This window comes from Scleropages formosus, chromosome 9 (genome assembly GCF_900964775.1).
Source record: "Scleropages formosus chromosome 9, fSclFor1.1, whole genome shotgun sequence".
NCBI classification, from domain to species: domain Eukaryota; kingdom Metazoa; phylum Chordata; class Actinopteri; order Osteoglossiformes; family Osteoglossidae; genus Scleropages; species Scleropages formosus.
The window spans coordinates 11112852-11139780 of NC_041814.1; the positions used below are offsets into that span (position 1 = coordinate 11112852).

General features: G+C 37.5%; 4 protein-coding genes across 5 annotated transcripts; 2 read left to right on the forward strand and 2 right to left on the reverse strand.

The window, feature by feature from the left end:
- Nucleotides 1-687: 687 nt before the first annotated feature.
- ctbs (chitobiase, di-N-acetyl-) lies at nucleotides 688-6746 on the forward strand. 2 transcript variants are annotated; one of them, XM_018734235.2, is made up of 7 exons: nucleotides 688-1023; nucleotides 1944-2082; nucleotides 2295-2503; nucleotides 3009-3180; nucleotides 3268-3365; nucleotides 3482-3643; nucleotides 5279-6746. In XM_018734235.2, exons 1-7 carry the CDS (start codon nucleotides 895-897, stop codon nucleotides 5465-5467), a joined length of 1098 nt encoding a protein of 365 aa, XP_018589751.2. In that variant the 5' UTR covers nucleotides 688-894; the 3' UTR covers nucleotides 5468-6746. The 2 variants fall into 2 exon arrangements, with proteins under 2 accessions (XP_018589751.2, XP_018589752.2); XM_018734236.2 differs by lacking the exon at nucleotides 688-1023 and adding an exon at nucleotides 1549-1778.
- Nucleotides 6747-9277: 2531 nt separating this feature from the next.
- rpf1 (ribosome production factor 1 homolog) lies at nucleotides 9278-12379 on the reverse strand. The gene is made up of 9 exons (XM_018734259.2): nucleotides 12071-12379; nucleotides 11827-11883; nucleotides 11586-11666; nucleotides 11294-11389; nucleotides 11043-11196; nucleotides 10377-10459; nucleotides 10068-10249; nucleotides 9762-9888; nucleotides 9278-9377 (listed from the first exon to the last, which is right to left on the reverse strand). Exons 1-9 carry the CDS (start codon nucleotides 12308-12310, stop codon nucleotides 9336-9338), a joined length of 1062 nt encoding a protein of 353 aa, XP_018589775.1. The 5' UTR covers nucleotides 12311-12379; the 3' UTR covers nucleotides 9278-9335.
- Nucleotides 12380-14949: 2570 nt separating this feature from the next.
- On the reverse strand, nucleotides 14950-19144 carry dnase2b (deoxyribonuclease II beta). Its single transcript, XM_018734274.1, has 6 exons — nucleotides 18992-19144; nucleotides 17833-18007; nucleotides 17606-17684; nucleotides 17101-17262; nucleotides 16778-16975; nucleotides 14950-15284 (listed from the first exon to the last, which is right to left on the reverse strand). The coding sequence occupies exons 1-6, from the start codon at nucleotides 19081-19083 to the stop codon at nucleotides 14950-14952; spliced, it is 1041 nt and encodes a 346-aa protein (XP_018589790.1). The 5' UTR covers nucleotides 19084-19144.
- Nucleotides 19145-20342: 1198 nt separating this feature from the next.
- uox (urate oxidase) lies at nucleotides 20343-25084 on the forward strand. The gene is made up of 8 exons (XM_018734263.2): nucleotides 20343-20408; nucleotides 21263-21475; nucleotides 21559-21675; nucleotides 21766-21844; nucleotides 22083-22269; nucleotides 23353-23476; nucleotides 24313-24396; nucleotides 24731-25084. The coding sequence occupies exons 1-8, from the start codon at nucleotides 20388-20390 to the stop codon at nucleotides 24800-24802; spliced, it is 897 nt and encodes a 298-aa protein (XP_018589779.1). The 5' UTR covers nucleotides 20343-20387; the 3' UTR covers nucleotides 24803-25084.
- The last annotated feature ends 1845 nt before the right edge of the window (nucleotides 25085-26929 follow it).

Below are 26929 nucleotides of genomic sequence, written 5' to 3' on the forward strand. Positions count from 1 at the left end.
GGATAGTAAAATGACTAACAAATGTCTTTTGTTTTGGAATTGGTTAAAATAACAATCTATATTATATTACAATTTCTAACTAATATGTTATATATTGCAATCTTCAAGTAACATAGCTCTGGGTATTTCAAATGATTATAGCTAATTTCAGTTGTATAACCCCTTACACTTACATACATACACACACACAGAGTCTGAAACCGCTTGTCCCAAGCGGGGTTGCAACGAACCCGAGCCTAACCCAGCAACACAGGGCACAAGGCTGGTGGGAGGAGGGGATGCATCCCAGAGGGGACGCCAGTCTGTCGCAGGGCACCCCAACCAGGACTCAAACCCCAGACCAGGCTAAGAGTGCTACGCCACCCTGTCCCCTGACCCCTTTCAATCGTATTTATTGAGCTGCCTCTGGCGTGAGCGCCCTCTACCACCAAAGCAAGTTCCCTGGGATTTGTGTAGAACCGGATGCTTGGGAACAGAAATGTCGTTTGCAATCCATACTAGTAGTGTACTGTATCATGTTTTATAGCTATATATATATAAAATAGTTATATAAGATATGCTATCTGGCTCAGGTAAATAAATAGCACTTTGCTGGCGCTTTGCAAATATGTTTCTTGAAAAGTTATCTACACTCTCCTGTCCAGCCTTTTTTTGTGACAACCTAGAAAGCACTTGAAGTGAAGTGGCACTTCCCTATCAGTTTTCAGTGTTAGTTTTTCTAACGTGTTAAAATCACTTCTGGCGAGAGTACCTATGGTAACACGGGATATAATATCGTTAATCTCATCGCGCGAGACACGCGAGCTGCGTAATCATGATAGGAACTGAAACGAGTGTTGATAAAACAGCACTTAAAAGGCCTCAGGAGTAGCCTGGCGCATAGTCTTTTCGACAATGGCGGTGCAGATGTGGTACCTCCTCCTTCTAACGACGAGTTTTGTGTCACTGCGCTCTCACGGTGCATCTTGCCCGTGTGAAAAAGAAGAGCTCTGCAAACCCATCACAGGCCAAAAGGACTATGAGGTATGTGTTTTGGAAGAATAGGCAATGGTAAAGAAAGCGCTTGAAAATGTGTGTTCCCCTTTTGTACAGGTAATACGGCCAGACGTCTGACGTTGTAGTGTCACAGGCAAAGCAGCTGACGGGAAACAGAGTGCCAGCGAGACCTCTGCACAAGGAGTCAACATATCCCTCACAATAATGATAATAAGGCAACCTATTAAGCTTAAATAATTATCAGTGTACTGTTAAAGAGAGAACAACCAAAACAAATCCAATCTAATGATACACTTTGAACTGCGCGCAGTACGCCCACACATATCGATTCACTATGGCTAGCTAATATAATACGAAATATTATATTGTCACACTTGACAACTGACTTGACTTTGTTAGTGAACGCCTCGTAGTGGATGGCAAGCACTAATATGCTTTGCTAGTATTTATACTGTTTGTATTTCGCTAACTTAAACTCCACTAATAACTGAATTGCATTTGTAGCAAATTGTTTCATAGCCGTGTGTTTTCACTTCCGGTTCGAAATGGACACAGGACAGGGTGTCTACATATGTCTGTCATATGATAGAACTCGTGAACACAGAACTTTCTACTGTTCTTGTTGTTTTTGTCTGTATTTTAGAGAATAATTTAGAAATTTGCTCTTATTTCCGGTTTCTCCTTTATTTAAACAGACCATTTTTATGTTTTTAACTCATGGGTGTTGCCAGTGATAAGAGATGCCCTTAGCAAATTGGAGATTCTTGTGTAATGATTATAAGGTCAGAATCATAGCTCTTCAGATGGGTTGCGGGGGGGGCAGGTGAATAACACAAAGGTCAAAGATATGATTTTATTATTTTATTTTTCTAGTACTGTAGTCTGGATTCCAGTAAAACAGGCTAAACATCACCAGTCCCTGCAGTGAGTTTTCGTTTTACTTTTAGGTCCTTGTTTTCGATGTTGGAGGAACAGACTGGAAGTACTATGACTGGGATATGGTGACAACTGTTGCTATATTTGGAAAATATGACCCAAACCTGATGTGTTTTGCCCATTCTAAAGGTGCAAGGGTTGTCCTTAAAGGTATTTTTTTTTCCAGATTTACTCCTAATTTCAGCAGCACCTAATATAACATTCATCAAATTTCTGTGGTATTTGGTTGCTTTCAGATATTTGTGTGTGTGTGTGTGTGTGTGTGTGTGTGTGTGTGTATACGCACCAGGTAACGCTAGTTAGTTAACTTAATTGCATAGTTCAAAGGTCTATACATTGAACACTTGATGTGTCATGTTTAGGCGATGTCCCTGTGTCTGACATTGTGGACCCTAAAAACCGAACTGCCTGGATCACAGAGAAAGTAAACTTGGCAAAGGCGCAGTTTATGGATGGCATAAACATTGACATTGAGCAAGAAGTGGGGAAGAATTCACCAGAATACTATGCTTTGACTGCATTAGTAGAGGAATCCACAGAAACATTTCACAGAGAGATCCCAGGATCACAGGTAAAAAGAACATGCCTAAAAGAAATGTGTCCAGAAAAACTTTTGTCCCACAGCAGTTGTCTGACTTTCCAATATTTTTAAAATGTGTGGACAGTAAATGTAGAATTATTGCTAAATATGAAGACTCTAATTGGGTGCCAGCCTACAAGCACCTCTCCTAAATCTTTTTACCATAATTTAAAACCTTCCATCATAATGAGCCCTAAAACATGAAAAGGTAAACTACTAAAAGATGTTTTAAAATGGCCAAAACTAGAATAAAAGCCTTGCTTATTTGTTTAAAACATGATAGGATAGAATGCAGAGAATTTTGTTGAAAGGCAACATCATACAAGTAACTTACTTGGTCTACTATTCATTTACTGCAAGATACTTTACAGATTGCTCAGCAGACAGAAGTTATGAAGGATTACAGTTACAGTAATTGCAGGAACCACCTTGGTGGGAAGCCTGTATTACTTCATCTTGCATTTTTCTAAGATAATCTATATTGCTTAACTCCTAGGTATCATTTGATGTTGCATGGTCACCAGATTGTATTGACAAGCGTTGCTATGACTATACTGCAATTGCAAAGTCATGTGACTTCATCTTTGTGATGTCTTACGATGAAGAAAGTCAAATATGGGGTGACTGCATTGCAATGGCCAATGCACCATATATTAAGACATTGATTGGTAAGTATTTTTGGAGTAAATACATTTTTTTTGCTTAAAAAATGTGCATTTAGTGAGCTTTATTACATCTCTTCTCACATTTTCCAGGATATGAGCAATACTTGATGCTAAACATTGATCCACAAAAGATTGTGATGGGAGTGCCATGGTATGGGTATGACTACCCATGTCTTAAACTGTCAGAGGTAGGTACCTCTTCTAAAATCCTGTGCTTATACTCCAGTCTGTACATCTGGCTAATTAACACTATGGTTTTGCACATCCACATGGTTTCTCACTTTGTGTATGTGTTATCTGGCAGGAGGGGGTGTGTTCCATACCTAAGGTGTCTTTCAAGGGTGCCCCTTGCAGTGATGCAGCTGGTCGACAGATCCCTTACAGTACAATCATGAAACAGGTTAATAATTCCATGACTGGAAGGTTGTGGGATCCATTTCAGCTTGCTCCGTACTACAACTACAAGGTAAGAATATTTTGCACAGAAATTTTTTTTAAAAAATTAAGGCCCTTTACTAGCATCGAAGGCTTCCTGATGTAGAGAAGTACCCAATGGAAGAAATAATGCTGCTATTAAGTCATGTCAAAAGCACTGGTATAAAATTTGAAGACTACACTCTATGGCCAAAAGTATGTGAACACCCCTCCTAATTATTTGAATTCAGGTGTTTGAGCTGCACCCATTGTTAACAGGTGCATACAATCCAGCAAGTGCCCATGCAATCTCCATTGACAAACATTGGTAGTAGAATGGGTTGTTCTAATGATCTCAGCGACTTTAAACATTGCACTGTCATAGGATGCCACCTTTGCCACAAGTCAGTACATGAAATTTGTCCGCTGCTAGATCTGCCCCAGTCAACTGTAAGTGCTATTATTGTGAAGTGGCAGCATCTAGGAGCAGCAACAGCTCAGCCACAAAGTGGTAGACAATGTGAACTTACAGAGCGGGGCTGCCAAGTTCTGAAGCACATAGCATGTAATGGAGGATAGCCAATTTTTTTACATCACTCACTAGAGTTCCAAACTGCCTCTGGAACTAACATCAGCATAAAAACTGGGCATTGGGAGCTTCGTGAAATGGGTTTTCATGGTGAAGGATTTGTATGCAAGCCGAAGATTGTTACACAATGCCAAGCATTGGCTGCAGAGGTGTAAAGCATGACTCTGGAAGAGTAGAAACATGTTCTCTGATATCATGAACCATGCTTCACTATCTGGCAATCTGATGGACAAATCTGGGTTTGGCAGATGCCAGGAGAACGCTACCTTGTGGAATGCATAGTACCTACTGTAAAGTTTGGTGGCAGACGGATAATGGTCTGGGGCTGTTTTTCAGGTTTGGACTAGGCCCTTTAGTTTCAGTGAAGGGTACTGTTAATGCTATAGCATACAAAGACATTTTAGACAACTGTGCATTTCAAACTTTGTGGCAACAATTTGGGGAAGGCCCGTTTCTGTTCCAGCATGACTTTGCCCCTGTGAACAAAGCCAGGTCCATAAAGACATGGTTTAACAAGTTTGGTGTGAAGGAACTTGGGTGGTCTGCACACAGCCCTGACTTCTACCTGATTAAACACCCTTTGGGTTAAATTGGAATCCTGATTGTGAGCCAGGTCTTCTCATCCAGCATCAGTACCTGACCTCGCAAATGATCTTTTGGCTGAATGGTCCCACATTCTCTGAGTCATACCAAAATCTTGTGGAAAACCTTCAGAGAAGAGTGGAGGCTATTATAGCCACAAAAGGTGGGCAGCTTCATAGTAATGCCCTTGGTTTTGGAACGAGATGTCCAACAAGCTCATAAAGGTGTCCACATACTTTTGGCCATATAGTGTATCTACAGCATGTTTGAAACACTGATGGGCAGCCCTAATTGTTGTGTTTTTTTTTTTTTTTTTTTTTTTTTTTTTTTTTTTTTTTCCTTCATGTAATATTTATTATACAGGATATTGTATAAGATCTTTTTTTCTGTGACCAGGCTTGGAGAACATAATGCATGCTTTACCTTAACTGCAAATAGCTCTGTGACTTTTTTTTTTTTTTTTTTTTTTTTAAAAAAACTGTGATGGGGGAAAAAAAATGTTACTCAATCCTTCAGGCTGAAGATGGAACCATACACCAAGTATGGTATGATGACCCACTGAGTATTTCTCTCAAGACACAGAACGTTTGGCTGTTAGGGCTGCGGGGAACTGGCATGTGGAACGGTGACCTCCTTGATTACAGTGACAACAGTATTGCCCGGGAACAGACTCAAGCTATGTGGAAGGTCCTCAAACCAGTTTAAAAGAATGGACCAAGAACAAATCAGCTTTTTCTTTTTCAGTATAATGCTTTGTCTCTTAGGTGGGAAAAGAGAGGAATGTTCTTTCTGAATTCTATAACATATTGTAGCATTCTGATTTTCTTTTTTTGCAACCATAAAACGTTGTGTAAACAAATTATTAGACAGTCATGTCCTCCATATGGCATTATTATAACTTTACCTTTCATTTCAGTACAGTACTGCCTGCAAATTACATTATCAAGGAACTGAAGTCTTATAAGATTACTAGTTAGAAATAAACTGCAGAACTTGGCAATTATCAATGCAACCTGTCAAGATAAACACTTGTTACATTGATCATAAATATTAAAAATGGGTTCATATTTGAAATCTGTATTTAATTTCTTATGACTTGCCTTACAGTTGCATAATGTAAGCGACATGTTTCTGCTGACAACTTTCTGTTGCTTGCCTACTATACAAGGGTAAAAAATCATCCTGATTAAATGATTCTTATTTTGGGGGGGGGGGACTTTTAATGCAAAATAGGAATCTAAAGCAGTTGTACCCCACAGTTTAAATTTCAGCATCTTTTCTTTAAATCCCTTTTCCAACTGATGCCTGGATATCTCCTTTTGTAACAAATAATGAAATTAATATTCAAAGCTATTTGTTTTGCTGATAGCTTCATCCAAATGGACTTGGATTTTTATGCATTTACAGAGCAGGATATGTATTTTTACTGGACAACTTCAGATAACTTTTAACAGGGGAACACAGCAGGATGCTTTGGGAGACCTAACCAGTAATAGTGGTGCTACAATTCTGTGCACTTATGCAATAGGCTGTGTACCAGGTAATATTTCACTAAAAATTGTAAGACCAAAACATTTTTCTATGCAACAAGCTGCTTTCAGTCATAAATCTTTAAAGTCAAGTCTTCTGCCATTACCTGAACAGCAACAGGCAACATTTGTGACTGAAATGAGAAACATTTATCAAATAAAGCTGCAGCTGTGAAGATGTCAGTGGTCTCTAGGGTAGGATACTTGCCAGCAATTTCAGTTCATTTCAGGGCAGCCACTGGGAAGGGAGGATATGAAACAGGTGTGGTACCTTCTTTCATTCACATGTTCTGAGTGCAAAGACCAGGAGAATATGCAAACCTCACATGCCCAGAGCCAGATTTAAACCTAGGCAGAAGCACAAAGTTCAGGCACTCTAAGGCACTAGTGATAACATGGCCTCTAATCAGACATTCTTGAGCTAGAATTTCACTTTATCTAATATGTAGAATAGACAGAGCTCCACCTACTGGTCACACACAGACACAATGTCTACAACTGCTTGTCACCGCGAACCGGAGCCTAATCTGGCAACGTAGGGCGCAAGGCTGGAAGGGGAGGGGGACACATCCTGGACAGGATGAGTAATTCAGCATTATCAAAAACAACAACACTTCCATAGGCAAAATAATTTTATGCCAGAAAATCACAACATCCTGTATGCCAAAAGGGCTAACACATTCAATATAATTGTTCTGTGTGGCTTTGTTATAGTGTATGTTATTCACAAGTTGGGGGGTGTGGTGGTACAGTGGGTTTGACCTGTGCCTGCTCTCTGGTGGGTCTGGGGTTCAAGTCCCGCTTGGAGTGCTTTGCAACAGACTGGCGTCCTGTCCTGGATGTGTCCCTTCTTCCTCCACCCTTGCGCCCAATGTTGCCAGGTTTAGCTGTGGCTTGCCGTGACCCCACTTGGGACAAGTGGTTTCAGTCTCTCTGTGTGTGTGTATTCACAAGTCAAGTCTGCAGTTTATTATATCAAGACAAAGGTTAAGGACTTTACTGACTGATGCAAATGGAACTAACTGCAACTCAACATCAGAAAGACTTATAGAAGGATCCACTATGTTCAATGGTAATTTGACAATGAGAACATGGTAGTGCTGTGGATGTCCAAGTTGCTGGGGTGCACTTGCACAACAAGCAATAGTAGTATAACAACACTGAGGCTGAGTACAAAAAGGACTAGAGTCAAGGTTACTGTCTGGAAAGGCTCAGGTCTGCTGGACATGAACACAGATAGTCTACCAGCATGCTGTAGTGGGTGCAGTCTTCCACAGAGCTGTATACTGGAGCCACGGCATCCCTACAGGCTGAGCCATCACTAGAGGGGTGAATGGTGGTGACGGCTCTATAACCCAAAACCTGGGCAGGGCCGCTACATTTATTTTATTTACTGGCGAGCCTGAATTCCTAGCTACACATTGGCTACAAGTGTAGAGCCTGAAGGGCACTCTAGAAGAAGTGGGTCAGAGACAGATACCAAAAAATCCTAGTCATTGTGACTTTCACCATCTGCATTCCACCCTGGCTAAACAGAGAAGTACCTTCAGCAATACACTGTTCCAGCTGAAGAAGGCATATGAGTCTGAGCTGACAGTATTAGTCAGTTTTTCTCTATTATTTGCATTACTATTTTTGCAACACCCACCACCTCTGGATGTTTTAAGATGATGTTTAGTGTCCTCTTGCATGTTCTGGCAATACATGTTTGTTTTTTGTCACCAATTACTGACGTCTTGTGCAATATCAAATTATACAACAAAATTTTTCAAATCTCATGTCAATTTTTACCTTATTAGTAAATATTTACTGATTATAAAAATGCCATTAGTTCTTCTAGAGTGTCAGTTTGGTACTTTACAGCCATTAGAACATTCTAGAAAGTATCAGATCCTAAAAGGAACTGGGATACCTTTGCCAGAATTCACCAAAATTTGCTAACTGCAAGAATGTGGAATATTTTTCCAAGAACTCACATACAGGTGGTCCCCGACTTATGATAGCACGTTCCGCAAAACCTAAGTCAAAAGTGCATTTAATACACACCTCTGCGTGACAGACTGGGAGAGGCAGATCGCTGCCGAGCATTGCACCACATATCACTTACCCAGGAAAAAAAACAAAATTCAAAGTACGGTTTCTACTGAATGGCTATTGCCAGCTCACCATCATAAAGTCAAAAAAAATTATAAGTCAAACCATCGTAAATTGGGGACCACCTGTATAGTATGCCAAAAGTATGCTTAATCTAACAAAACTGAACGAAGATGCAAAAATGATGTTGCATTATCCATCTATTTTGTCTGCAGTACCCGTTCTGCATGTTGCACACTCAAGATGTCTTGTATGAACCCCTGTTCAATAAGCCATTCCAGGGATGCGTGGTTTTTTTGTATTTTTTTGAAAAGAGATGACGTTACTTTAAATGAGTTACAAATAATGTTAACTAATCCATGTAACTGAACCTGTGTACTTAGTATATAGCTTGATTGCTCAAATATTGCTTGTAATGTTTATTTTTATAAAGTGCTTTTAATTAGATGATTGCTTATCTAAAGGTTTTAAGTTATTTTTAAAATGATTCATCCATACAAAATGTTTGGATAAGCAGATACACAAACTTTTTCAAAGATTTTTCAGGAATATAAAACATAGTTGGAAAATTAAACTGCCAATTTTGTATGTACAGTTTGTTACAAACCAATCTGAAATATTTGGAGTCGTTTATGCAAAAAAATAGTTAGCCATATCAGGAGTTTAGTGGTAATAACATGAAAATTTTAAACAGCGGAATCTGTACAGAAACAGGGTACTTTTAACTAGAATTCATAGGTGTTTAATATGACAACACAGGGCAAACTTAAGTTTTTCACCTTTAAATAACCATGTTCCACATACTTCTGTTTCTATAAAAATTACAACTGATTTGTTTTATCAGGTTTCCTATATACACAACTTCATAGTTGACATGTAAAATTGTTTCTTCTCCCAAATTATGGCACAGGCTGGATTTCTTGTGAAAGTCCTGAAAACACTTTTTTCCTTTAAAGGTGGAATTTTCTTCTGCTCGTGTCCATCTCATGGCGCTGAAATAAGCCATTAATATTACTTTATATAAAACAGCTCAAGAAATGAACATGACTTTTAAAATATTTAAAAGGCTGACCTAGGGATGATTAGTTAATAAAGAAGACCATACTATTTACTTAGTAAAAACACATTAAAACTTCTAGATTATAGGAATATATTGTGGAAAATGAAATTTTTGGCTACATCAAATTCAAAAGTAATGCAATACAGCCCCAAAATTATTATGAACCAGCAGCCTCACGTTATTCACAACAGTGAGTACTACAAGCCTTAAATTTCTATCTCTTAAAAAAACAATCACAATACAAAACCCCTAACAGAACTGTAGTAATATGTGGACAATACAACGACTGTTTAACTCTTGACAAAGGCAGACTTACCTTGTGAACCCATTCGTACTCTCCAAACTTCGAATCAAAGGTACCTTTCTGTAACGATCGTAGTTTAAGAGTAAATCGTGGTCCCAGTTCTTGAATTCCCACTCTCTTCTCATTTTTAAAAATGTACCTGTATGAAACAAAGTATATTTACTTTCTTAAACATTTACAATGAATATACTGTAGGCTTCTTAAGCACTGCACATAATGAAAACTTTTTTTGCCAAGTTGATTAACCAGATTTTCTAATTTACACTTCATTTAAACTTAAGTTCCTAAAATACTTCAGAGTTCAAAAAGGATATTCACCGATGGAATCTGAAAAAAATAAAATCACGCTGGTTGTGGAAGGTGGCGACCTGCCGCCCAACAAACTCTGGGTCATGAGGGAAAAGGGCAGCAAACATGCGACCAATGCTGTGACCAAGGCGTGTAGTGAAGTTGTTCAGGATGACTTCAGGAGTGTGTTTTGTTGGATCTTTGCCACGTCTCTGCACAGTAATTATAATAAATAAAAAAAAAAAGAAAAGAAAAAAAAGTTTCCAAACCTTAACAAAATATCAGTCGTTTAAGATTTTCTAATTTTTTAGTTTTGAAATGAATGACATTACATACAACCTTCATTTCCTTTCGAAGACGAACACTGCTGACTTTAAAGTGTGCAGTTGGGCCATCTGGTAGATGACAAAGGACGAGGCCATCTTATTTTCTGGTTAAGGAGGCTTCAGTGCACACAGAAATATTAACAGATCATCATGTGTACAAATACTTTCAGAAAAATACTGTAGTTGTCCATATCCAGTCATTAAACGTGAAAAACTCAGGCAGCTGGTAGCATAGTGGTTAGAACTGCTGCCTTTGGATATACATTAATTACAAATAGTATTTAACTGAAACTTTTGTCTAAGGTACACTGTTTACAATGTTAAATGCAGTAAATTCCTTACAATCACTCAACAGTTTATAAACTACAGCAATGTAACACAGAAAACAATTTAGAAGAAATTCAGGTTTTTCGAGATACTATCGCAAGCTGCTCTGTCACCGTGCCCCTCTCTACCAGTTTTATTTTAATTTTCCTCTGGGTCTCACGTTTGTCTTATTCATGCATTACTTAACATCCACAGAAGTAATAGACATACTTCAAAATTAGGAATGCCCCACCATTTTTGATTTTTGTGTGGTTACAAACCAATCACTGTTCTCTTAATCTATGCATGGATTAATATAAAATAGATGTAGAGTTACACCACCAAATTAAGTTTTCCTTATTATAAAGGATACTGGGTACTTTGCGATCTTCATTTATTACAATGAGGTACGTAAAACCTCTGGCTATACACTGTGGAATAATCCTCTTCAGAGCCAGACCTCTTCGATAATAAACATGTGAATCCGGTATGATTGTGGCAAGTTGCTGACAAAATCTCACTGTCCTCTAAAAACAAGAAACAATATATTAATTTTTTGTATTAACTGTATCATGGACACATTTTGATCAACAAATATATGCAGAAAACAGTAACTCAACTCACCCCTCTTGGTCTATCTGAGGTTGTGATAAGAACTTTGGGATTTGTCAGACGGTTGAAGTAAGCTGAAAATTCATCTGTTCCCTCATCAAATGCAACCTGTGAAGGAATTTTACAGAAGCATTACACTGTAATTTACAGACTATGCAAGATGAAGTGGGAACAGTCACAAAACAGAGAAAAGCAGCAATACATAGTCAGCAAAGCAGTAGGAGTATTTTTTCACATTAACTTCAGTATCCATTTAAGCCACCAAAAGCAAAAACACAGTACAACTTTTCAGTTCACATATTACCTCTTCATCTTCAGGATCCACTGTGGTTTCATCATAGACTCTCTGATTTTCTATTGTTTTGGGAACTGGCTTTGGAGGTGCCTAGAAAGAAACAAAAAACGAAAAAAGACACCCAAAGATTGTATCCCAGTTTTGTATTTTGTATTCATAATGATTTATTATGTTATAAACTACAACAGAGATTGGCCTGAGCCAAACAAAACTTGTGATTTTAAGCCAGATTCTTAGACGTTTGTCTTACCTCATCACCAAGGGCCTCTCTCTCTTTTCGCCTTTTCTTCTTCAATGACAACTTTTCCTTTCATAGTACACAATGACAACATTTTCAGATAGCATGGCGGAATAGATACGCATACGCAATACCAGACCCCCCAAAAAAAGAAGACACTTAATTTAATTAATTTACTGCTTTGTTTGGTATCCCAATGAATGTCACACAACCGCAAATTTCTAGCGGTTAATCCCATACGGAAAGCTAACCTTACCCTTCTCTTCTCCTGCTTCAATCTCATAAACATAAGGTGTCTCCGTTGTTTGTTTTTTATTTCCGACACACTAAACGTTGGCGGAAACACCGGCGCTGAGGCACTATCAACACTTTCCGGCTCATTAGCGTCTTGTTCGGCATTTTGTACTGCTATTTTGCTTTCTTTCTTTTGTTTTTTCGCCTTTTTCTTCAGTTTCTTCGTTTTATTTTGGAGTTCGGCAGAAAACTCGTCATCCATGATGCGTCCGCGTTCTTCACGTGCACCGCACTCGCGTTCATTCTTTAACCCGGAAGTCTTCAGTAGCGAATCCGAGTCGTCAGTCCAAGTGCCGACATCTTACTCTTCCGCCACCTAACGTCGAGTCCATTGAATAAACCATTGGTTCTCAACGGGGGGCGGAGGGATGGGAGCACAAGTTGTTTCCAAGAAAAAAGCACAGAGACACAGGTCATCATTTGGGTACTCAGTGTATTTTATTGCTTTCCAATTATAATGTACATAAAAATAAAAAAACCTATAAAAAATCTATGTAAAAATCTCTTCATTATTTAAAAAACATAATTTAAAAATATTTTAAAATAATTCTAATTAAAAATATTTTTAAAAACGCGTTGCTTCTCCCTCTGCATTTTCTTTCTGAGTTGAAGAGGCGGAGCTTAAGCCCGCCTTTTACGTATAGCTGGCAGTGTAGGACACGAGTCAAAGATACCAGTCGAACTAATCCATGGTGATAAATTGGTATGGATAAGTTCATCACGCGTCAAAAGGAGTTGTGGCGATGGTCTGTCGTCAGCACCTCCAACTAAAAAGTCTATAGCTCTTACTCTCTGCCTTCGCTTCGTTTTGGTTCACTGATGACTGAATATCCTCGGTTGTCTGACGCCGCCGTTAAATTGCCGCTTCCATTCGTATTTGTGCGAGGCCGGGTTTTCAAAATTGTCTGCGTTGAAAACAAAATACAGAAATCGCCTGCAGGTGGAGGATGACCTCAGGCTTGCGCTGTCCAACACTGAACCGCGCATTGTGCTTCTTTCTAAAAAGAAGCAAGCGCACGTTTCCCACTCATTTATAACGGCATGGCTAGCGAAACGCACCCTACGTGCCAGTTTGCATATCACATACATTCCACGTAATGTTACAAATTAGTTCTATATTGTTCAAAAACATTTTTGATCAATTAAGGGCGTGTTCCACTATTGTCCTATATAGTTTTAAAACAAAAAAAAAGCAAAAAAGTTAAAAAAAAGTACAAAAAAATCTAAAAAAAAATATCTATCTATCTATCTATCTATCTATTTAGTCTTGGGGGGGAGGGCGCCACATAATTAATAGGAGAGGTTTGGGGGGGCTTTAGTTCCAAAAGGTTGAGAACCACTGGAATAAACAATGAAATTACGAAAAATTTTAATGAGATGCCAGTAGTCATATGCTTAATATATCTTGTTCTTCTATAGTCCTACATTAATTAAGCAGATATTTTTGCTATGTAAATCTCCATTTAATGTTCTATGGGTGGATTCATTCACCATTAAAAATATTAAATACACTATACTGTAGCCTATGTATATAAATTTAGTATTTTTCTAATGAACCCTGTTTACTTGTAAAATGCTGGCTTCTCTAATAAGAATGCAAAACAAAGGAGAAAAAGCATTCATCTTAGAATCTGATTCATGCAGAATTTGCCGAGTATCAAAGCACAACTTTCTAATTAAATGAGCAAATTAAGGTGCCATGATTGTTCACAATTCATAAATGGCGATATTTAGGTGATGGAGGTTCACATGCTGCCACCTCTCCTAGAGTCATACAGCTTATTGCCACATCTGGTGAAGTGAACAATGCCCTGATCTTATATGCTTCCAGGTGGAGACTTGCTTCGAGGAATAATTAAATCTCTTGCACTCCGATAGGCAGGTTTGTGTGAATTCTCAAGAGCCACGTATGGACCCAATTAGCAAGCCAATTCTTTTCTAATTCCTACATTTACATTTATTTAGCTGACACTTTTCTCCAGAGCAACTTCCAACAAACTCTATGTAGTGTTATCAGCCCACACACCTTGTTCACCAAGGTGACTTACACTGCTAGATACACTACTTACACTGGGTCGTTCATCCATACATCAGTGGAACACACTCTGTCACTCACACACTAGGTGTGAACTGAAAGGTTTAGGTGAGTGACCCTTTGTAAGTAGTGTATCTAGCAGTGTAAGTCACCTTAGTGAATAAGGTGTGTGGGCTGATAACTGATAATTCTTTTTTTCCCAAATGCTCTGTTGTGCCGACTTCATTGCTTCCAATTTTACATGTTCTGCCATTTCTGTGAACGGACATTAGAAAGTTTTCAGCTGAGTCCTCCACTCCCTTGCCAAGTATAATTAGTCATTCACTCACACACTGGTCTTTCCACCCACATGCATCTGTCAGGTAATTGAAGTGTATTGATTTCCTGACAGCCTATGGCCCACTTTACACTGAGAATAGAAGTGACAAAAAGCTATTGGCAGTCAGTCATATAATACAGTCAAAAGTTTATAGATTTCTTTAAGATAGTATGCAGACCATCATTAAACACAAGACTGGGTACAAAATGTCTCATCACAATTTAGATTTGTTATGTAGATAATAAATTAAATCAATTACACTATATTTTGTTTCATTTCTATTTGCATGAACTTACTCATATTAAGAAAGTTCTCACTCTATAAAATGTTAAAGAATTCAGATTTAAAATTTCATTTAAATGTTACACTTTTTTGTCCATCTCACTTAAAAACTTCTTATGGTTACAAAGTAATTCAGAAAGCAAAACCAAATGTGCACATATTACTATTTTAACAAGTGTAAAAATTACATTATGCACAGTTGGGCTCAGCAGCCTATGTACCAGGACACCGCCTGGCGAAAGGCTTGGTAGATGGTTGGGTTCTGTGAGCATACCAACCCTCCACTTTTCCAAGCCTGACTGTCCTCTCGGTTTAAATCGCCCAGGCAGGTCCACTGACTCTCATAAGCCTTTGAAACACACCATTTGGAGTGATCAAAATGTGAGTAGAAGAGAACAGGCCCTGGTAACTTGATTCTTCTTATATTTAGGGTGTGTTTGGGCAGAGAGCAATTGGAGGGCAGTTCGTGCTCCTTGCGTTGCCAGGTTTCTGTTAACAAATCAACTTTTAACATCTGAGCAACCCAGCCAGTGTATATATCTGTGGAGAATGACAGAGTGAGACGTTTAAATATTTAATGACATTACTGCCGTATTTCAAAAGGTTCCATTTCATGTTTACTGTGACCCTTCCAGGAACAGCAGCCAGAAACTGACACTCACTCACTCACTCACTCACTCACTCACTCACTGAGACACTGGTTGACTGACAGACTGACATGAAGACTGATTTCTTTGTAGTGTGATAGCTCTGTTACTGAGCTTCTTGGGAAAAAAATCAACTGGTTCTCCCAATTTCTCAATCACTTGAAACTTGTGCACAATAAAATATATTTTGACATTCAGATGTTCAGCTCCATTGCATCAGAATTGTTTTAACAGACGAACATCCACTCAAAATTCATTCATAAGCTACAAATTCTACATTTTGTGCTCAAGTGAAGAATCTTTAAGAACTGACTGACTACAATCTGGCAACTAATATGGTTGACATATATTCTACAAAAATACTGTGTATCTGCATTCAGTCTCACAGAATATACTAACTGGCTTCATAGCAGGTTTAAAAAATAAGCAGGTGAGGTTTAAAGTCCAAATGTACTCTCGTAAGTTTAGCAAGTTACAACATATTTGGTTTCTACAAGGTTAGTTTTAAAAGTTTGCTTCATTATGTCCCTCTTACTGATGTAATCCGATTAAGTTCCAGCTGGCTTGCTACATTAATTAGTGAAAAATATTTAGACTTACAGTATTTTGTATTCTAAGGCAAAAAGGAAATTGACATGTCCTGTTTTTAAGCAGCTCATCTTTATGAGCTTCATAGAGACAACATTTTAAGTAAAAACTCGCTACCTAAACACAGTATTGTTTATGTATTAACTTCAGACTTGTCATTTAAACAGGAAAAAACAGACTAAAGCGTATGATATTCCTTTTCAAAACTTCTGTTTTCTCCATTACTGTTAAGGGATTCCTGTTATTAACTAAAGCACATGAGCAAATTGATTTTAAAACATAAGAGGTCATGTTTTGCAAAAAAAAGAAAAACAACAATAAATAATAATAGTTTCTTATGTATATATATATATATATACACTGTATATACATATTTATTTAATTAAGACGTTTATCTGAAATACACTAAAGAACTACTCCTTTTCCTATTATATATTATACATGTTTTATGCATGAAAGTGAGGATATTCTTTAAGAATCAATATCTTATAGCCTTATAGTTGCTTCAGATAGGTTGTGATGTTGTTTTTTTCTAGGACTGTTTAGAAGAACTATCCTGTGAATGTTTGTTTTCTGTTGTTAAAATATTTGAATTTCTGTTTTGCGGGAAAAAGGAATTAATCTATCCTGAAATGCAACTTTGGAATGACAGTCCATAACCAGCGCTCTGGCAATTGACAGGATATGCAGTCTCTTGTTCCAGCCAGCCAATGGCCCTCAAACTTTACTGATTTCCAGGATGAGGGTTGGTGACCAATGATTTTATGAATAAAAAGGAAAGAAAAATACTCTTATTACCATCAATCCAGAAGCGTGATTTTGCAAAACTTAGAAAGCTTTCTCCATTGGCTGACGTTAGTTTTTCCAAGTTCTTGTCTGACACCCAAGGCATTTTGGAGCCTTGACAAAGGATAACCAGACTGGCTAGATCTGGCTGAAATGCTGTAGGCAGGGAGCAGTTGTAAACTCGTGGATTATAGTATAGGAGCTGTTGAGCTGTAGAAAGGGATGAGAAGCAGCTCTATTCAAATTCCCAGTTAACGGCACCATGACAACATACCACCTTTTCCTCAGCCATTTACAAAGTGTCTTTTTATCAATAACAATAACTTGTTGCTCACCTATGCTTGGGATCTGTTGATACTTATAGGTGACACAGAGCACAGTTTGTCCATTCTGCCTGCCTGAGGATGGCCAGGCGTACCCATTTTCAGGGAATGCAGGAAAGTGGGGGACACTGTGGATGAGCCACAATCCCTGGGACTCATTGAAGAGCAGAACACCTGCAGAGGACACAACTTTTGGCCTTAATGCTCAGTCAGCACTGCTCTTTGCCACTGCATGATCTGGTGCATCATGGGCATGATCTATGCGATTGTGGACCAAGCAAGATTTGTTTATCTTACAGCTAGATACAGTCTGTTTGACTAAAACTCGGTCAACATTTCTAATCAGACTTACGCTCTTTGCCCTGCGTGTCCCATTCAAGCCCATACTACACAGGGCAAACTTATTACATAATCATGCAGTGAGGTTAGCAATATGAAGAAATAAGAAGTAAAGTAGACATGTTAAAAAACCATATGCAATATTTTATAATTTCAGAAATGTTTGTGAAAACTGTACCTTTTGTGTGTCCATAACGATTACTGTATTTCAGCAAAGGAGGGGCATCGTTATAAAATACATAGGCTGATCTGTTGGACTAAAAGGCAAGAGTGTAAGATGTGCAAAACATGCAGTGTGTGTACTGAACAAGAAAAGGTACTTATGCAAATATTAAGTTCTTCATGTACTTTATAAGGCAGAATATCTCCAGATCTGTTTTTGGCATATTTGCTATGTATTCTCACCTTGTATCCTTTACCATCATAAAGCAGTTTTAAGGTGTTCCCCAAAGCACCATTACTGTCATTGACCAGAAATTTGCTCATCTGCCAGGTCTTCATTGAGGAATCCAGATACATGTAGTCAAGTCCAGTTCCAACACTCCCAATTTTAAACTGTGGTAACTTGTAGATGATGAACCTGTCAAATAATGTGACTTTTATGCAGATTACACAGTATATTAAGTCAGTCTAAGCACTGTTGGTGTTGACGAACACTGTGCTTCTATTAGGATGAATATGGAAATGTATACGAAACTTCAAGCTGCAACAATCTGTACAGGATAATTGGGTGGGTCTATGAACTGGAACCTGTTTTTCAAAAGAGGTCAAAAATATACAAATATTTATGTAAGAAAATTCCTAAGGTTTAAAAGCTAAAATGAGCAGCAATGAAGACTGACACCTTTTTTTTTTTACATTTTAAATCAGAGTGGAATCCATTCTCAAATGTTGTATTTATGAATGTTTGTTAAAGTTGGCAGGTAGACACACTGTCATACTTGATACAAGTAAACATGTCTATAGTCTTTTTTAATCATATCTCTTTTTGACTTGCAGTTAAAGTTTGTCAGTAATTAAGTAAATTTTCAAACTTCCCCCTGAGTCTTGTTAAAAATATAAATACAGGTCAGACTTTTTAAAAAGTCTCTGAATTTTTACTGTGAGAACCAACAGCAGTGGGCAAAGAAAAAGCTCTGCTTTTTCACAGACAAATAATTCTAGGCTATTTTTGTCTCTTCAGTGGGGAATTCCTGCATTAAAACAGTATGTGAAATTTCCTCCGGGGGACTCTGATTAGGTCTTGTTCTTAAACTGTTTAGACATACAGTAGATGTAATGCTCTGGTTTAACTAAAGGTGTTTTTTTTTTAATACAACAATTGTTAACTTTGGTCACACAATTCCAGTAAAATATCTGAACTGGTTAATCCACATCAAAGAGTTTCAGCCAGTGCTGTAAAGTAAACTATGCACTGCTTCTGATATTTGTTTATTTTGTGAACATATACAATTCACATAATGCACATCAGGATATATTTTTAATTTATTGATTTATTAAAGTAACATACTTAAATAGATGCTATGTATAATCAGTCATGAACTGCTAAAAGATCTGAGCCTACCAGTCAACAGGATTCCCAGCTTCATTTCTGCAGGAAATGTCTGCTGTACAGTAAGTTCCACACAAGAAAACATAAAGGAAAAATAACCACATAATGTATGGATAAAATCCAATAGATCTGTATGACTTGGCCCCTCCAAACCGGTTCAGGGAGAAAAAGGAAACCTTTCTCATATGTGCATCTGACTTCTGCAAGAACTCAGTACTCTTATTATGTTTATGTGCAACTGCTATTTAAAGTGAAAAGCAGCGGAAGTGAAACAAAAAAGGGGAAGTAATGTTTTTTGGATCCCATGATGTTTTGTAAGGTACCAGCTATAACATGACAGTTATGTTATACATGTATTATAATTGCTGAACATAGCAAACACTGTTTACAAGGTATCAGTCCAGCACCTAAAAATGCAGTTGAGTGGTTGCTTTCAAATATGAATGGTTATTTACAATGTGACTTATTCCAATGTAGAAATGAAAGAAACAATAATAGTACAGATTATAAAATATATTGTATACATGTTTCTTACAAAATATCACTGACGTCTTGAAAGCTAAGCAGTGCATAGCAACACCGGAACCTTATGCCAACTCCAATCTGTGAAGCATGGCGGAGGGAGTATAATGCTGTGGAGCTGCTTTGCTGCCTCATGACCTGGATAACTTGCAATCATTTAGGGACCAATGAGTTCCCAGTTGTGGCAGGAAATTTTTCAGCAGAAAGTCTGTGTGTGTGTCTATGATCCAAAACTCAAAAGAAGTTGGTCTATGCAGAATGACAATGATCAAAAATTGAGGTGCCTCAGAATATAATTCTGTATTTTACCATTTCCAAATTGGAGTCCTAACCTGAGTCACACTGAAATGCTGCGGTGTGATCTCCCAAAAATATACATGAACTGGAACAGTTTGGTATAGAGGACTGAACCAAAATACCTTGCAAATTCTGAAGGTCTGATCAGCAGCTACAGAAAGTATTTGGTTGAGGTTATTGTAGTAAAGGAGCCTTCACTAGCTACTAAATATAAGGATTTACATACTTTTCAATTAATGACTAAAATCGTTTGTTAAAGATATGGCAGTGCAACAGATTGTGGGTTTGTTTAATAAGACTGTTTTTATGACTACGACTATATTTATTATCAGGACAGATGATCAGCTCACATTTTAAGAACAGAAATGGAGATGATTGTAAAGGTTTCACACTTTTTTCTAACAACTGTATGTTATGGTTAAAAGCTCCTTTCAAAAATGTTGAAAGACAAGATGATTCAGCAAGGTGACTCTCGAGGTTACTGATTTGCACAACTCTGATAAAATACACTGAAATCTCCACCCCCTTAACAAAATACCCTCCTCATATCCATATCTTTGACACATATGGTTTGAGACAAAAGGTGAACATGGCCAGGATCTTCAATCAGGTACCAAAAGAATTACATTCTACATATTATTTTTTTTTTTTACTCTAATTAACAATTATCTACTCTTATAACATATATGAATAGCATAAATAGATAGAAGATTACATATCTAATAGCATAAATAGATATTATCTATTATGATGTAAGATTTTTTCTAGTTTCTTTATTTAACATATTTAGTATTAAGGAATATCTGCTTTTATACTCTGATCATAGTAATTGTAGAACTAAATGGGGAAAAACTCCATAAATGTAAATATTCACCATTGCAGTTGCCTGGTACAAATATAGTTTCTGATTTCCATGTAGAAAAGATTACTTATACTAGATCAATACTAGATCAGATCAGAATGTTTATTTAATCTGAGCCAGGTTTATCAATTTGCACCAGCAACATGCTGAAAGAACGTGCGGAAGTAGATGATCATGAATTTTGGAAAATCATTCATTCAGTCACTATTAACATGTCGCCCAAGTCAGTTTTGTGGTCCCTGTGGTGCCTTTACTGGAAGCATAGTTAGGGCACTAGACAAGTCAGGATACAACATGGACAGGACTCCAGCCCATGCCAGGGTAGCCATAGATATTAACACACCTAGAGCAATTTAAAAAGGAACATGTCAACAAGAACACGTAAACTCCACATAGAGAGAGCCAGAATCGAACCCCACTTCCAAACAGCCCAGGTACTTGAAATAAGCTGTGCTACCTGCTGCAGCACCCTGTTTTGAGAAACATCTTTATGTAAATATTCAGTTTAAACAACTAAAGAAAAAAATGTCAAAGACTGTGTGAACCATATCATGTACTTCTTTTCACCACTGCTTGATACATACAATAAGAATGTGTTGTAGGATGTGGAATTTGTACGAACGGGGTATGGGAAGAATTCCGTGAAGGTTCTTCATATCCGACGAGAGGGGACGCATCACTACATTAAGGAGATAAAAGCTGATGTACAACTGACACTGAAGACACGCAAGGATTATCTGAATGGGGACAATGGTGATATCATTCCCACTGACACCATTAAGAACACTGTGCACGCACTGGCCAAGTTAAAAGGGGTCAGTGTGCTTATTAATATATCTTTGTCCTGATTTCGAATTCTGAAAAATGTGGGTCATTTTAGACACGTTTGTCTTAACAGATCAAGACAATAGAAGAGTTTGCTATGGACATCTGTGAACACTTCCTGACTTCTTTCAAACATGTCACAAGAGCCAAGGTGTACATTGAAGACATGCCATGGAGGAAGCTGAGGAAGGTACTGCTGTCTTAGAAGAGTTTTTACGAAACACACAAAGTTTCTGTGACAAGATTGTTATGACTGAACTGTAAAATGATTGTTATATAGGATGGTGCTCAGCATGCCCATGCATTCATCTTCAGCCCAGAGGCTTGGCGGTTCTGTGATGTTGAACAATATCGAAATGGTGAGCTTCATACTAAAACAGAGCTCTTTTGCTGTCAAGGTGATCACATATCCTGTACTATGGGCTAATTTATTTGCATGGTAGCTTTTATTAGTCATTGCCTGGGAAAAATTTTTCAGCACTCTCACTGTACTCTGAAAAATTCACAGTAAAATTGAAATTAATTACAAAAGATACAGTTGTTGCTTAACAAAGTGTATGACTTAAATGGCGTTTCTTACTAAAACCTATTCTACAGAGAACCCTGTAATCCACAGTGGTGTGAAGGACATGAAGGTTTTGAAAACAACCCAGTCAGGCTTCGAGGGATTCTTGAAGGATCAGTTCACCACTTTGCAGGATGCCAGAGACAGGTTCTTCTGTACCACAGTGCATGCCCGCTGGCGCTACAATAAGGACAGAAACATGTCCTTCGACACCACCTGGTAATTGTTTGTACTTGGTTTGTAAAGCAGTACATTTGGTAAAAATAGTAGAGCCTCCACTGAATTCAAAGATTAAAATGATATTTTTTCCATTTAGCTGATGTATTCTCTAAATCAGATGACATTTTTAAGCTACATACAATTATTTGCCCATTTATACAGCTGGGCAATTTTATTGGAGCAACTTCAGAATAAGTACCTTGTTCAAGGGTTCAGGAGTCAGAGGTGCAACCTTCGGGGGCAAAGGGAGCTGTTCTAACCACTGTGCTACCAACTCTCCCCAAAAATAAACTCATTAGTACAGTATGTTAGTGCTCTAGGTAACCACTAGATAATCAAAAAATGAAGCTAGTTGGGGATTCTCATAAAAACCATTGTTGGAGCACTTCCTTCAAATGTGATGGCTACGTCCAGATCACTTTAACTCTTCTTCTTCAACAGTTTCTTGCTCTGTAGTGCAGCACTGAGTGACAGGCAAAAAGCCTTCACCTGAAAAGCAGCCCAAAAGGAGTTCAAACTCCACTCTCCACACCTCCATGCACTTACTATACAGCAGAGAAACGCAGAAATGGATTTTGGATATAAATGCAATTAAAATAAGATTCCTGCAATGTAAATGCTTATAAAACAGGATTTAAATTGAAAGATTTTATGAAGACAAGCAATAACAGAAACATTAAAAATAGCATGATAACAATACAAAATATTCTATTTTCACCAAAATTTGGGAAATGTATTGCATAACCTGAGAGGCTCCAGTCCTGATGGAGTCCTGCTCAAGCTCAAGAATTCTTTAACTTTTGAGATAAATGCCGCCAATACCTGTATAATTTTCCATAGTCTGGCTTGACTGTTACCCAGCTATATAAATGGGTAAATAATTGTTAATAGTTTAACATTGTAAGTCACTTTGGGGAAAAGCGTCAGCTAAATGTAAATGTGCAACGTGTTTGAGCAATTCAGCTGTGCTGTAAAAGTTGCTTTAGCCTAAATTGAATATCACAGGCATTGATAGAGCTAGAATATTAAAAGTATTTTCACCTTTGAACTGCTGAATTGCTGTTAACTATTTTATTTGAACAGGAAAACCGTAAAAGATACCATTATCGAGAAGTTCGCTGGCCCATTCGACCGTGGCGAATATTCTCAGTCGGTACAGAAGACACTTTATGACACTCAACTCCTAGTTTTCAGCAGAGTCCCAGAGGTAGGTACACAACCTGATATGCTCTAGTCTCCTGATAACCGAAAACACTTCAATTAATCCATCCTTCCTGACTTCTTACCTTAGTATGTTTGACGTATTGCAAAAAAGAACTGAGTGACATGAAACACATTATTAGCAATGAAAACGATACACAGCGAAAGCTCAGTGTGGGGAAAAAGCTAGAAGGCAACACAAAGTGAACTTACTGTAAGTGTTAAGTTTGGCGAAGGAGGAAAACTCCTCGAAGGGTATCCAAAAACTGCTGGGTGTCCAACACTTCTAGGAATGCAAACTAAAAGCCTTGATTCCACAGTCTATACTTTGCAGATAAAGGCTCTCATGGCATGATTTTGAGATGACTTCTATTAAATTATTACTGCAGCTTCTTTGGTACACTGAATGTTATTAATAAAAATGTTACACAAGTCACACTTTTAACAATATTATATTATTCAGTTTTTATGTTGTTGGACAAGTTTGTGTTATACCAGCTATATCACCTGATATTGAATATTTTTTGTCCTATAGATACATATACTTGGCATGTGGTCATGTGACAATCCACCTTTTGTTCTTTAAGTGGATTTATTTTCTAATTTAAATTTTTAATAATAATATAATTTATTCAAAACACATTCTGTGAATAGATCAATTTTCAGCGAATACTCTAACAGAACACAGGAAACGCAGATAATTTTAATTGCATACCATTTAAATTTTATGCCAACCTGCAGATCATGTTGGATTTTTGGTTAAAATTCCTTAATGTGATTATAACATACTTTAAGGCCAATTAAGACTAAAGGTCATTGACCAGTGGTCCATTCATTTTACAGGTGGAAGAAATTGAGATAATCATGCCAAATCAGCATTACTTCACTATAGACATGACAAAGATGGGTATCAACAACAAGGATGAGGTGAGCATAGACAATGTACTTTCATTAAACAGCAGTATAAGCAATATCATTTTCCTTCCATCAACTTTTAATTTATTCACTTTAATCATTTATACTTACTTATAAGCCCACACAAGGCTGTTTAGAACAGTGGATGCAACAAGGAAACTATTATTACTATTATAACTTAATACTTCAAGCAAAAAGCCTAAAATTCTTATGTCAAAAGAGAAAATTTAATAATGATACATATTTAAGAATAAATAACTCATGCACCATGAGTAACCTCTACTTTAAGCAATTAAAGTAGAGGTTCATCTTATCAGTGTAAATAATGATGTATATTTCCTGTCAGGTCTATCTACCTCTGGATAATCCCTCAGGAAACATCACTGGGACTGTAAGAAGAAAACGTGCTAAACTCTAAGAGGAGTCAGAAACAGAAAAAAAATATATTGAGTAACTTCTCTGAAAAGAGAACATACTCATTACCCTATAGACTAAATTAAAGTGAATCTTTCCACATTGACTTAATTTTCTTCACTAGAACTGAATTATAATACACTGCAACTACTTTGTGGGATAAAATATGGAAACATCAATACAATTTAGGTTTACCAATGGATTTTTATAAAATCAGTTGAAAGTAGCTGCACTGAAGATTCACACACACACACACACACACACACACACACACACACACACACACATATACTTTCTGAAACTGCTTGTCCCGAAAAATAAAGCGTGCAGAAATGTAAATGTTACATGGGTTAAATGTTAAATGGGTTTCACTGAAATACCTATTTCAATATTGAGACAAATTACAAAATGTTGAATGTATTTTTTCTTCAGCTATATACAATGGAAAATATTACTCATTTAAAATAAATTGCAGTACTGAAACACAAGGATACATGGAATATTACAAAGTCACTGATAAGTTATAAAAACAGAAAATTTAGCAATTATATATTTAAAAAATGTGGTTGTACACAATAAAACAATTAACCTATTACAAATAAACCTAGAATAACTGAATATTATAAACAAATGATGTTTCTTTATTCACTGAAAAATAATCACATTCTTTCCTGCCATATGTTATAAATGTATATAAAACCCTTGACATAACTTCGTAGACAAAATCATATTAAAAACATTGTATGTACATTGGCATAAGGAATACCAGTTAGTAAGACTCTCACCAGTACATATCTATGATATATTCCTAGGTGAAAACTTCATATATTGCACTATATACAAAGAATTTTTAAATTAGGCCTTTAATGTTAGCAATTTAACACAACCCAAATTCTCAAAGTAATACAAATATTACATTTAAGATTGGTTCTGCATTTCAAATGATCAAATTAAACAAATCAGTAGAATGTTAACAGCAGAATGGTTAAGAACATAATATATTTTGTAAAGTATTTACCTACACATTTGTTATACATTTATTCTGCAGCTTTAATTACCTTACAACAGAAGCTGAACTCTATAAGGGTGTAGAGCATGGCCAGGTGACTGAGGCCAAATTTGGAGATGAGGTTGTGTAGCCCCCATGGCATACACTGCAGCTGGTTGTATAATATGTGCAGCATTTTGTGGAAAAAAAAAAAAAAAAGAACAATCCGATCTCCTTGGCTCTTTAATTTTACCTATACAGCCTGTTGCGTGAGTAATGTCACAAAGTTCTAAAAAACATCACACTTCGTTGTGAAGTAGCTCTTACAAATGAGCTTCTTCCTAGATGATCAAAGCCACCTAAGTTACCTAATTCTCATGAAAACAACATCATAGTAACTAGCAAAGACCAACTTAGTTTTACAATGAATGTTCAAAACCATACATAAAGTTTAGTGTTAGATTGAACATTGCTGCATATTTGTGTATTAGATCTACTTAAATGGAAAAATAATCTTCCACATAGGCTTAGTAGGATTTTTTTTTTAATAGATTTTTTTACAGAACATAACAAAATTCTTGACGAAAATGAATACGATGTCTCCTAAAGCAAACATTCACCTATTTCATCAATTTAGCCTTTGTCTTAAAAGTGAATAAAGCAGAAACTATGTCTGAAAAACACACACACACACACATTTTCTGAACCGCTCGTCCCATACAGGGTCGCGGGGAACCGGAGTCTACCCGGCAACACAGGGCGTAAGGCCGGAGGGGGAGGGGACACACCCAGGACGGGACGCCAGTCCGCCGCAAGGCACCCCAAGTGGGACTTGAACTCCAGACCCACCAGAGAGCAGGACTCAGTCCAACCCACTGCACCACCGCGCCCCCCCCGAAAAAAAAACCACACACACACACACACACACACACACACACACACACACACACACACACACACACACACACACACTATCAGAACCGCTTGTCCCAGACGGGGTCACGGGGAACCAGAGCCTACCCGGTAACACAGGGTGTAAGGCCGGAGGGGGAGGGGACACACCTAGGACAGGACACCAGTCCACCACAAGGCACCCCAAGCAGGACTCGAACCCCAGACCCACCAGAGAGCAGAACTGTGGTC